The sequence below is a fragment of the Ursus americanus genome, chromosome 11, assembly GCF_024610735.1.
Source record: "Ursus americanus isolate L20-20 chromosome 11, mUrsAme1.1.p, whole genome shotgun sequence".
NCBI classification, from domain to species: Eukaryota; Metazoa; Chordata; class Mammalia; order Carnivora; family Ursidae; genus Ursus; species Ursus americanus.
The window spans coordinates 25266838-25280269 of NC_142137.1; the positions used below are offsets into that span (position 1 = coordinate 25266838).

The window sequence follows — 13432 nt, forward strand, 5'->3', positions numbered from 1 at the left end:
TGAGGGCCCCCTGGGCTTTAACCAAGGTTCACCAAGCCCCTATTTCTGCCAGAAGAATGAAGGAAGCAGGGGAATAGGGTGCTTCACTATTGGATTCACAGCTGTCAAGGGAGTGACCTCGGTTTCCCAAGAGGTCCAGCTTGGGTGTCAGCTGCTCTGACCGACCCACAACAGCCTCAGATCACCCCATGGGCCATTGAGGCTCTGGCTTGTCCCTGGAGGGGCCAAAACATGGTCAACAATTATTGAGCTCGGGATGGAAGTAGATCCTTAGTCAGAGAGGGCAGAACCAACCTAATCTCCCTCTTTCTCCCCACCCTCTTCCTACCCACTGAGGAATCCTGACCCACACTAAATCCTACCCAGAGGAGCATACCTGGAATCCCTCCAAGCTAGCAAGTGCAGCCTGCTTGGCGGAGACCTGAGCAAACCAGTTTCACACAGGAAAATTCAATAGCCTGCTATTATCACAGCCAGGGAGGCAGGGGGGGAGCAGTCCCATCTATCACGGTGGTTTGAGGGAGGAGGAGAAGTGAGAATGGGAAGAAGAGGTAAATAAACAAGCAGGGAAAGGAAGCCTTATAGAAGGTGCTCCTGCCCAAAAATTGGGGCTGAAGGGTACTCCGTGAGTACAAAGGAGTTTTCTTCTAGTTCTTTTAAACTGTGTTCCCCATCTCCACCAAAATGGTCAGCAAGAAGTTTCTCAGTTCTTAGAGTTCTGAAACGACTTGGTACATAGTAGGCACTTAATAAATACTTGCTGAGTAAAAAAAAATCAATGAATGGTTGGACAAATCTGTTGGTCACCATGTTTACTCTCTGGAATATGCTCCATGGAATAGAAGATGTGATAAGGGACCCTTGCAGGCTCAGCTGAGGCTGATAGTCCTCACTGTGGACATCCAGGCAGAGTCATAATGGGTCACATCACACAGAGGGCGTTTCCTTCAGTCAACGAGCAATTGTTAAATAACATGCCCCTTTGGGCCCAGGACCATGTAGATGCTAGTCCTGGACTTCTCCCAACTGAAGGGACAGTGTTAGCCCATATAGAACAATGATATGAACTATATAAATCTTACGTAGGGAAAACTATATAATTGCAATTAAACTTCAAAGAAAAGAGAGATGAATGGGGCTAAACAGTCCAGAAAAGCTCCATTGAAGTGGGATTTGACCTTGGTGCAGAGAACAGGTGAATGCTCATTCACTTGGGAGGAACTTGGGTTAACATTCTGAACTCTGATCCCACCTGAGTCATCACAGTGCTATTTTCTAGATGCATGGCCAAGCCCCCTTCCAATTTGCCTTCCACGGTCTGCATGGCAGGCGAGATTTCCATCACCATTAGAGCAGAGGGGGGCCTCACAAAGAGCAGTGCAATTTGAGTGCTGATGAGGCCAACAGGTTTGATTCTGAAGGTTATTATTGCTGCCAGGCTGTAACCTAGACATATAAATGTGCTGCTTCAAATGCTCCATCAGGAGAATCGGCTGGGGAGCACTAATCCTAAGTGAAACCATCTTGATTACAAAGGAAGAAACGACAACACCGTATCGTTTAACTGCTGAACTTTACAATGAAACACAAAGCGGCATTAAAGTTCTCTGCCTGTAATGCCATGGTTTAAGCAGTTAATCTTATTTTAGCTGAATGGCATGTTCATTACAGCAAATAAGTAGGTAATATGTGGGATTACTGAAAGGAAAGATAAATTAAGCTAGTTATGGGCATCATGTTGATTTTTTTTTTAACTGTCTGGTTTAACTTGGTATTTTTCAACAGTCAGATCTAATATATACTCACCCAGCAGAGATTAAGTAGATGGGACTCATGCCCAGAAAAGGTATTATATACAGCTTAAGATGCTAGTTTTAAGGGCAGCGATCCATGATACTCAGCACTGCCTCCAGCCTGGAATCTTCAGGGCTTAAACTGGAGGGTTCCTGAATGGTAAAATGGCACTTCTCTCTTTCCATTAAATATGTTTTCACCATTTATGCTTCTCATGGGCAGCTGAAGGACTTTTCTTCAAGGTCTCAAATATCCTTCTGGGTAGACCTGCTACAGACACCTTCCAACATAATGTGTAGTGCAGGATGTATTTCAGCTCATTTACATGGGCTTTCCTCAAGCAAGTATTACTCCTCCTCCAAACACCATTTATTGAACTAGGGGTACGAGAGGGAAGGGAGATATACAGTCCCGGAACTGGAGATTACAATCGAGTCAGGAGAGGAGGGATAATAATCACAAATATAAGGAACCTAGGAAACAACGTGAAAGGGTGTCTAATCAAGCGCCAGTTGCACACTGCAGTCCATGAGGGAAGAAAACGAGGACCTACTGAGCAATATGAAATCCTGGATATTGGTGCAGGCTCTTCGTATACTTATTCTCATTTCATTTGCACAATAATCTTGTGAGGCCAGTATTACCGCCTCCCATTTTCACAGCCCTCCCAAAGTGAAGCCTCAGAGAAATGAATTGCTTGCCCAACTAAGGGGAAAAGCAGGAGTTTAAGCCCAGGTCTGATTGATTCTAAAGCCCTTGCTTTCTCTTTTATGGCAAGCTACTTCCTTAAGAAATATGAAGAGCCAAGAACAGAAGAAAATCCTAAATGATGTAATGAAAGGAATGGAATTGGATCAGAGTCAGAATGTATTTCAGTCCAACTTAAAAACAGCAAAGACAATCCATTCTACTTCCAGAACAGCCTAAAGAAATAACCTTTTCAGCTAATGCAATGACCTTAAAACATTTTGACTCCAAAAATAATCCCCTCTTGACTTTTATGCCATTGTTCTCTTTTCATTCTACTCATTCTTTCATACATATAAATGAATATAGAGAGAGAATATATAGAGAGACATCCCACAGAATATTGTTGTATACAGTCATTATTATTTAAATTTATCCATATATTTTACCCTTTACACCAATCTTTTCTTCCAATGCCTCTGAGTTTTTATCTAGGTTCACTTTACTTCTGCCCGAAGAACTGTTTTTAGTATTTCCTTTAATATGTAGGTCTGCTTGTGAGAACTTTGTCTTTATGTCCAGAGATGCCATTATTTCCCCTTCTAGTTTTGAAGAACATTTTTGGCTGGGCATGTAACTCTAAATTGTCAGTTACTTTCTTTTAGCACTTTGAAAATATTCTATTTGTCTTTCTGGCTTTCATTATTTTTCTTGAGAAACAAGCTATAAGTTTAATTGTTGCTCTTTTAAAGGTAACATATATTTTCTCCAGCTGTTTTATAAGATTTTCTCCCTGGTTTTCATCTGCTATGAATGTGACTAGGTTTATTGGCTTGTTTTAAATTCTGCTTAGGCTTCTTAATTTGTGACATTTTTCACCAGTTTTGAAAATTCTCAGCTACTGTATTGTCAAAAATTGCCTCCATCTCATTTTCTTTCTCCTTTGCTTCAGGGACTCTAACTACATGTGTATTAAATCTCCTTAATGCGTCCTCTATACCTCTTACCTACCCCCTACCCAATCTGTATTTCCAAACTTTTTTCTTTCCATGTTTCCTTCTGGAGCTATTCTTCTAACATATTTTGAATTAACTCTTTAATTATGTCTCATTCGCCATAAAACCCTTCCACTAAGTTAATTTCAGCTACCATATTTTTTTTATTTGGGATTTAGTTCCTTTTTATGGCTTTCATAAAATCTTGTCAATCTTGTTTTTTGTTTTACCTTTTTACCTTTTGTTTTTGAAAACAAAACTATTTTATTTAAAAAAAAAAAAAAGCAGGCTCTGAGAACAGGTTAGTCCGTTCAGGCCCTCAGTGTCCTGGTGGTAATTTGTTCTTCTCAGTGATGTGGACAATGCCTGAACAGTACATCCCGATCCACAGCATTCAGCATGGTTTGCGAGATGGGTTCCAACTTCTGTTCTGGATCTACGTCAGGCCCCCAGAGGGACTCACACACCCCGTATATTGTTTGGAGCGGGTGCTACTGACCACAAAGTTGTCAGTCACCATGGGGCAGCAGATAAGGTCTAGAGAGCAAATGAGGGACTTAAGGGTCTTCAGGTCCAACCCAGTGATGACTGGCTCTGTGTAGTAGGGGCCAAACCATTTTTCATACAAGACGTTGGCCACCATGCTCATGGGGGTATCAGGCTTGATCTGCCAACCCTCCTTCAGCTCATAGAGGTTCAGCCAGAACTTGAGGTGCTGAGCAACAGTCTGGAAATCAGTGGTGAGCCCAGCCAGGCCTATGTACAGCCAATCGCCCACGGGAAAGATCTTCTGGAAGTCCATGGTCACCATCTGGGATTGGATGCCAAAGCGCCTTTTGGCAGCAATGGCCACACAGTTCTTCCCATTCATGGCCATGATGGCCCCTCCATTACAGGACATAATAGACATGATTGCAGTGTACTGGGACCTCCAATTGCCACAATTCCAGTCAACTAGCTAAGGCCCTCACTGCCTGTTTTCCTTCTTTGAAGTATTAAACAAACTGCTGAGCAATTTGCTGTCCGGTAAAAACTTAGAGTTGACAACAAAGAAGCAATCAATGAGTTCTAGTCCCAGTTAGGATATAGAAAGCCTTAAGCACTGCTCCTACAACTGTTTTGCTTTGGGCAGAGTACAGGAGGAAGAGTAGCAGTCAAAAAAGTAAGAGGGAAAAAACTGAAATGTTAACAAAAGCTTAAAGACCAAGTGTGGGCTAGTATGACCGCTTAGAATCTCTGCGGGCCATGGATACAAGGACTCTGCCCCATTTGCCAGCACTTTTCCATAGGCCTCCCTGGGTGTTCGTAAGACAGACTGGGGGCAGATCAGGAGAATTGAAAGAGCCTCCCTCTGGTGAGATGAGCAGATTACAACCAGCTACCACTGGGAGAGAGGCATGAAACCCATGTCCATTTTCCATACAAAGAAAAATTCAACTGTTACTAGAAGAGTGTTACAAAACCTTCCTGTCCCCTGGTCCCAAGAAAAGGTTGGCTGTGGTGGAGGAGGAGGTGAAGCAAAAGCCATCAGATGCTGCAGGAAGGCAGGAAACTCAACTGTCCCCAGAATTCTTAAAAGGAGAGGTCTGCTGCCAGTGAGAGAGGGACAGAAAACTCACTCCCATTTAAGACCTCACTCCATTACAATGCAGAGTCTAACTGCCATGGGGAGAGGGAGGCCCGCCCTAAAACTCAAGAGCCCAGGACCTGCATGAGACTGCCTGCCCCAACCATTAAGCCTTGCACAAAGAAACCAGCCACAGAACTCTATAGCTGAGGAAGGAATAGGACCATGGAGAGAGATCCCATTTGTTGCACAGGTATGCACAGTCTGCTGAAAGCTGAAGGTGAAGTAGGAACACTGAGAAAAACTCTCTGGCATTCCAGGCGACACACCAAACACAAATTAGGAGCAGTCCACCACTGGAGGAATGTGAAACCTATGATATACTGAAGGTAATGACATTAACAATAAAACCCAAACCCAGATCAACAACTACTGGTAGGAGATATTCAGTTCACTCCCTACTAACAATCTGATAGAAAGGTTTGCCCATTTGCAGGTATGAATGTTACTTATCTCAGTTTCTTTTTTTTAATTTTTAAGATTTTATTTATTTGTCAGAGAGAGAGAGGGGACACAAGCCGGGGCAAGGAGCCCAATGTGGGACTTGATCCCAGGACCCTGGGATCATGACCTGGGCCAAAGGCAGGCGCTTAACTGACTGAGCCACCCAGGCATCCCTTTATCTCAGTTTCTACTGTTCTTTTCCATGCAATGTATGGCATTTAACCAAAAATTATAAGACAAATTAAAATTAAATTAAAAAGAGATAAATTAGTCAACAGAACTAGATCCAGAGATGGCCCAGATATTGATACTCTCCAGTAGGAACTTCAAAATAACTGATTAAAATATTAAAGGATATGGGCACATGGGTGGCTCAGTCAGTTAAACAGCCAGCTCTTGGTTTCAGCTCAGGTCATGATCTCAGGTCCTGGGATCGAGCCCTACGTCAGGCTCCACGCTCAGTGGGGAGACTGCTTGAGGATTTGCTCCCTCCCTCTGCCCCTCCCCTCAACTTGTGCTTACGCTCTTGCTCTCAAATAAATAAATCTTTAAAAAAAATAAAATACTGGGATGCTGGATGGTTCAGTCAGTTGAGCAACTGCCTCTTAACTTCAGCTCAGGTCATGATCTCAGAGTTTTGAAACTGAGCCCCATACTGGGTTTCATGCTTAGCAGGGAGTCTGCCTGAGATTCTTTCCCTCTCCCTCTCTCTCTGCCCCTCCCCCTGTTCACTCTCGCTTCCTCTCTCAAATAAATAAATAAAATCTTTTTTAAAAAAAGTAATGATCTAAACTGAAATGCAAAGAGAAAGTCAGAGTAAATATAACAGAAGAGTGCGTCCAATAGAGCTGTGGGACAGTATCATGTCACCTAACAAATCTAACTGGAATCCCAGAAGGAGATGAGAGAGAGAAGAGGGCAGAAGTATATTTGATAGTAGAAAGGCTGAGAATTTTCCAAAGTTAATGAAAGACAACAAAAAGATCCAAGAGGCTCAGATAATCCCAAGGAGAATACAAAGAAAAATACACCTAGACACATCATAATAAAACTGTTGAAAGTCAAAAATTAAGAGGAAATCCTGAAGGTAGCCACAGAACAACAAAAACATTACATGTAGAAGAACAAATATTAGAATTATAGCAGAACTCTCATCAGAAACTCTGAAGCCCTGAAGACAAAGGAGTGATTTCTTTAAAGTATTAGAGAACTTAGATTTCACCACAATACTATCAGGTCACTTGAATTTTTGGTGTTGGTGAGGCTAATCGGGGCAACAAAAACCGGTGGCACTATGGGAACGAGAGTAAATGATAGGGCTTAGATCCAAGGAGCTGGGTGGCCCTGAGAGCCAGAAGTGATATGGATATGCCTCATGAAATAAGACCATCAATAAGCAAGGATCCCAGCTCCAAAAACAGTTTTCCAGAGGCTGGCCAGGTCAGAGATTACATTCCCTAAATCACTTCCAGCGGGGTTGGTTACAAGCAAAATTTCTGTACCCATCCAAGCACCTATCCCCGTTGTTTCAAAGATACAGAATGAGTGGTGCAGATTTGGTGACAATAGCCAAACTACAATGGATAGTTCCTATGAGTCCATCTATCGTGGTATTAGGAGACAGGGGAAAAAGTGAACAAAGAATCTCCAGATTCAGAGGACATAAACCTAGGAAGAGCAACCAAAGCAGCTAAACAACCATTTTATGCTGCTCCTGAGATGTCGGGTTGGAGCAAGAAGTCCTGCGAGGATGGTGAACAAAGTGGGCCAACCAGTATAATTTCAAGCAGTTTTAGCCCTTTCATAATATCCATCATTTTCCAAAAGCCTCCCCCCACCCAGTAAATATACCATCTAATACTACCCACTGAATTTGCCACGCATATACAGTTTCAAGACAAGGGACCCCCAGTTCTCCTTTCCCATATAGATTTCCATCCCTAGGTCCCTCCTGTATAAACATTCAAGAATCACAGGGTGAAGGTGTAAGGGGAGAGATTAAATCTGGAGATTCTACTTGCTCACTCACCCTCTTTTCATCCTGTGCTAGCTGTTTGCCCACGCCACAGTAACTAATTCTCCAAACCCATAGGAGAAAAGCAATGAGAGAGAGCATATGTACAAGTGTGGGGGGGTGGGGTGAGAAATGTTGGATTTTGACTGATAAGAGTTCCTGGATTGTACAAAAAAAAACATTGCCTTACCTGGTGAAGAATAGCCAAGATATAAAGAGGATTTGGATTTTAAAAAGTCAAGGTCAAGCCCTTTATATGTCAGCTCCTATTACATTACTGGCAATAGCACTTCAAATGAATGTAGAAAATGAGGTACTAATAGAAGAGAGAAAAGGGAAGACGTAACTTCCCCTCTGGAAACAGGGATAACTGCCAGGCTTTCTGTTGTGGGCGCCTGCCTCTGAAGATACACATTCCAGCGACCAGAGACCTCCTAACTTCTTCTGATTACTCTTCTGCTGAAGTCAAAACAGGGTAAGCTAATAATTTTCAATCCCGCTATCTACATTCTAGTTGTCTACGATTATTCCAGAAATTACAGTTGTTGAATTGTTTTTCACTTCCAATGCTATTGGGCAAATCTTTTGGATACAATTCTGCCACTTCGGTAAGACACTGGAGGATTTACAACAATATCTGGCTAAAATGGCCTTATCATTCCTTTTAAAGGTTTGAAATATTTTGATTGCATTTGGGTACTGGAATAGATTTTTTTTTAATGTGTCTGTTTATCACAGGAAAAAGAGATTTTAAAAATTATTATTGAAAACCTGAATGAATCAGTCATATTATCTCTTAAAAGCTCTCTTTAGTTTCAAGGAGACAAAGAAAATTTCTGGTCATTAAGTATGTTACATATATGACTAGTATTTATTATACCCAATGTAATAGTTTAAAACAAGCAAACTTGGTGGCGTTTTAACTTTTATGTGCTACATGTATAATTCAGCACAGGCCAAAGCCCTTTTTATAATCAATATGATCATTTTGGGGAATTTTTACAAGATAAGCAGAGTAGAAAAACATTTGATTAGGTATTTCAAGTCTCAATTTTGGAACTATCAAACAATGGCTCAGTCATAAGTAAGGAGCTCTATAATGTTCTGCTTCCTTAGTTAAGAAGACAGGAAAAAAATGATACACTTTTTAGAGGGAATCCATGCAGTGGATAGATTAGATCAAGTGATCTTTAGGGATCCATTTGGCTCTAGGATTCTATGACCAGATGACAGCTAAGGTTTCTTCTAGCTCAGAAAACAATATACTTGGAACATAATTTTTTTCTATCTGCAACTGTTAAATAGGTTACTAGTGTAATTTTGCTTTCTTAATTCATTGCTGCTGATGTCTATTATTTATGTGATGCCAACTCTTTGGCGAGGAAAGCAACCCCCACTATATATAACGTTCTGGGAAAACATTTCACTTTATAAGGAGTACACCACAGTAAAAGTACAGTCCAGCTGTGAAACATTAGAAAATGCTGTCCTATTAGAAGTAACATTTACCATCTGAACTCTGGTGTTATTGATTTAGAGTTCCACTTTAAGATAGCTGATGCTAGTTCTACCTCTCAAATCCAACCAAAAAATATACCAAAAGTACATTTTTATTTACAACAAAATTATTAGACGGTGCTTTTAAAGTAGGAACTTAAAATCAATGCCTGAAAAACTGAAACGTAATGTTCAATTATATCTGAAGTTTTAAGAATGCATTTAAAAAATCAAATATGGCTTGGGACACCTGGGTGGCTCAGTCAGTTAACTGTCCAACTCTTGATTTTTGGCTCAGGTCATGATCTCGGGGTTGTGATATCATGCCTAGCATTGGACTCCACGATGAGTGTGGAGCCTGCTTAGGATTCTCTCTCTCCTTCCTTCTCTGCCCCTCCTCCCACCGCTCTCTCTCAAAAAAACAAAACAAAACAAAAAACAAATATGGTACTGCAATTTCCTTAAATTACTTTATTTCAAAGTGTCAAAAACCTAAAGATGATCTTATGCACACACATTTGCTATGTGTCTCAGAATTTACAACTATGCAAAGAATTTTTCAATATAACTAGAAAATGAAGTATTTACACACTTTAGTGTAACGCTTAATACTTATTTTTTAAATCTATTGCTGATGCTATTTCTAAAGAGCAATGACTCAACCAGAAAAATAGTGAAGGTTTTTTCTTTTCTAAAGTGCTTATTAGCAACCATATCCAAAAGCAATGGTTTTTAGAAATACATAACATTGAAAGGTGATCAAAGAGTCACTACTTACAGATTCAAATATGCCATTTTGTAACTCTGCATATGTAAACTGGCTTTATCTGCATTAATGAAAGATTGCTTTCAATGGCTCTCAACTATATGCTTCAAATCAAGACAGTGCTATTAGTACCAGCAGCGTGAACAGTGACAGCAGAATAAACCCCAGCACATCTTAAATGGGTCACAGCAGACTAGAAAAACTGTAACAGTTTTGGGATATGTTACATATCCAAAGATGAGCCTTCTTGTTCACTCTGCATATACAGTAAACATTAAAAAAAAAACTAAAAACACTTTCTTGTCTCATTATAGAGCATTTTATAGCATACAAAGGGATTAAAATTCTTGTACTATTTAACCTAACTCTTACTTCTATATAGAGCAGGCTTCATACTCTCAACATACAAAACAAAGTCTATTTTCACCCAGAAAGCAAGAAGGAATTAACAAATGAAATATCTAACACTAAAAACCTGAGGAAAAAAGCTATGCCCAATTCTGAAATGAAGCTTTAAAAAAAAAAAAAAAGTTGATATAAACATTCCAAAATAGAATTTGCTTTCTGATAGTGAAACATCAGACTTCATTTCCATCATATCATGTTTATCTGTTTAAGTAATTTAGAAAAAAATAAGCATCTACCTAACTGCTTTCTGTTATCAGACTCTAATCTTAACTCACGCCCTCGACATGAACCGTCCAACGGTCTTATAGCATACGTGCCTCAGGTCCTTCCCTATCTATTTTCTGAGCCTTAAGTTTTTTTTATCCTTCCTTTCTCTCCCCTCCAAATATCTCCATATAACCCAAAAGAATCTTCATTTTAAAAAAATCACAGCTTAAATATATTGTGATAATGCCATGTTTGTTTTAAAGTAGTAATTATAAACTGCCAAATAACTTAATGTAATTCACAATGCAAATCCCTAGTAGAAAAAGAATCCATCTTGCCCTGAATATAATACAGCAGTCCAGTGATTTCAAATTACTTATGAAATAAAGGCAAAAATAAGGTGCAAAATACTATTTATAAAAGTTAAGTAAGAAACCAGTTACCATAAATCTTTTTACAAAGATAAATGTAATGTGCCTTCCTGCTTCTAAAAACTGTTAGGGAGGTTTATACTTAGTGGTTTCAAAAATGACTTGAAGGAAACTAGAGATTGAATTACATATTATTTGTAATATATGATATTAAATATATATGTTAACAATAATACTGCAATGGTGAATTTAAATTAATCTTTGGACCTGTTACTTTTGGCAAGTATATTTCTTTTTCCAAAGTCTTTGCTATAACTGATTAATTTTTAAATGTTAGTTTTCAAAAAATTTGCTACTTAAGTACTACATTAATAAGTAGATACCAGAAGTCTCAAATAGTAATAACATGCCTACAAAATAAAACGAAGATTGCTCTTACATCTTTTGTTATTATAACAAATACACTTTAAAATAGATGACATTGGTAGGCCTAGAAATTAAAAATACCCAAACCTTTAAAAAAAGGGATGGAAGAGGAAGGAAAAATGGAAAATTCTTATTTAAAAATAAATCTGAAGTCTTTGCATTTCTTAGGGACTTGACTTGTCGAATCAGTTTATCTTCTTTTGGACCAAGCTGTATCTTCCGCCATTCATCCATGGAATATGATGTTAATTTTCTGTTTTGTAGATTTCAGTTTGAATTTTCTTGAATGTTTGCAAAGCTGGTACTGGACTTGAGACGTTTGGCTAGATAAATCAAAAGTATTATATTTTAACTTAAATTCTCTAAACATAACTATTCATTACTTTTATATAAATTATAGTATTCATCTATTAACTCTGTGTTTGAATCAGAACAGATTCAATCTTCTAAGAATGAAAACCTAAGCCTATCTTCTTCTACCAATCTCAAAAAACATAACTTTGCTTGAAGCCACACATGACTTTGTTGGAAGCAGTACCAAATAAAACAGACATAATTTATATCATCTTGAACATCATAACCTCAAATATGTAATGTAGGTAAGAGTACTCTACTTAAAAAATGGAAGTGCTATAAGGTACAGTAATAAAATGATATATTTAAAAGTCTAAGTTAGAAATCCAAATCTAGATTTCTCTTAAAATAATTGTAATGCCAAAAAACTCTCAAAATAAGTTGAAAAAAATTTAAATGGCTTACAAAGAAAAGTGAGTTGTATTACACACACATGCAGAGACACATACACAAATACATATGGCTGTTAATAAAATATGTACAATCAATTTTGATTATGATGCTAATGGCATTGAGTCATCAGGGTTAATAAAGAAAATCATGCTATTTCACTTGGTAATGTTTGTGCTTATAGTTAAACATGAATATTTCTCATGTTCCAGAGATGAAAAACTGTGCCACAGTAAAAGTATCTTACATTGGATACTAGAAATCTCTCTACTTCACAGGTTTTCAACATGACAGTAGAGGTTGTGATTTAGAAGGTCTGCAGTGGGTCCCAGGCATCTGCTTTTTTGTTTTGCTTTAAAGGTCTGCAGATAATTCTGGTATGTGCTCAAAGATGAAAACCAGTGTTCTCATGAAAAAATGTTCAAAATCATTAGCCATCAAGGAAATTCAAATCAAAACCACACTGAGATACCACCTTACGCCAGTTAGAATGGCAAAAATAGACAAGGCAAGAAACAACAATTGTTGGAGAGGATGTGGAGAAAGGGGATCCCTCCTACATTGTTGGTGGGAATGCAAGTTGGTACAGCCACTCTGGAAAACAGTGTGGAGGTCCCTTAAAAAGTTAAAAATTGAGCTACCCTATGATCCAGCCATTGCACTACTGGGTATTTACCCCAAAGATACAGACGTAGTGAAGAGAAGGGCCATATGCACCCCAATGTTCATAGCAGCAATGTCCACAATAGCTAAATTGTGGAAGGAGCCGAGATGCCCTTCAACAGATGACTGGATTAAGAAGTTGTGGTCCATATATACAATGGAATATTACTCAGCTATCAGAAAGAACGAGTTCTCAACATTTGCTACAACATGGACAGCACTGGAGGAGATAATGCTAAGTGAAATAAGTCAAGCAGAGAAAGACAACTATCATATGATTTCTCTCATCTATGGAACATAAGAACTAGGTTGATCGGTAGGGGAAGAAAGGGATAAAGAAAGGGGGGGGGTAATCAGAAGGGGGAATGAAACATGAGAGACTATGGACTATGAGAAACAAACTGAGGACTTCAGAGGGGAGGGGGGTGGGGGAATGGGATAGACCGGTGATGGGTAGTAAGGAGGGCACGTATTGCATGGTGCACTGGGTGTTATACACAACTAATGAATCATCGAGCCTTACATCGGAAACCGGGGATGTACTGTATGGTGACTAACATAATATAATAAAAAATCATTTAAAAAAAAAAAACAAAAAAAAAACAAAAAAAAACAGTGTTCTAGTTTCTATCAGAGTCTCCGCTGGTTTTCACTCTAAGTGCAAGATGACAACATGACTTTCCGGACCAGTGTATTGCTTCAGGCTAAACTAAAGGGCAACTTAACCTAAAAAACAGCCTAAGCTAGAAGTCTACTCTTAAGCCTTCTGTGGACTTGGAAGGCAAACTA

The 13432-nt window shown here is 39.0% G+C and overlaps 1 protein-coding gene and 1 pseudogene across 1 annotated transcript in view; both read right to left on the reverse strand.

Annotated features, from left to right (window-relative positions):
* Positions 1–3823: 3823 nt before the first annotated feature.
* Positions 3824–4567, reverse strand: LOC123798576 (proteasome subunit beta type-3 pseudogene; annotated as a pseudogene).
* Positions 4568–9509: 4942 nt separating this feature from the next.
* The window catches only part of OSTM1 (osteoclastogenesis associated transmembrane protein 1), a 33946-nt gene continuing 30023 nt past the window's right edge, over positions 9510–13432 (reverse strand). Inside the window, exon 6 of the mRNA XM_045806946.2 lies at positions 9510–11559. Within this exon, the coding sequence (XP_045662902.1) occupies positions 11504–11559 (56 nt within the window). The 3' untranslated portion in view covers positions 9510–11503. The remainder of the gene's footprint in view (positions 11560–13432) is intronic.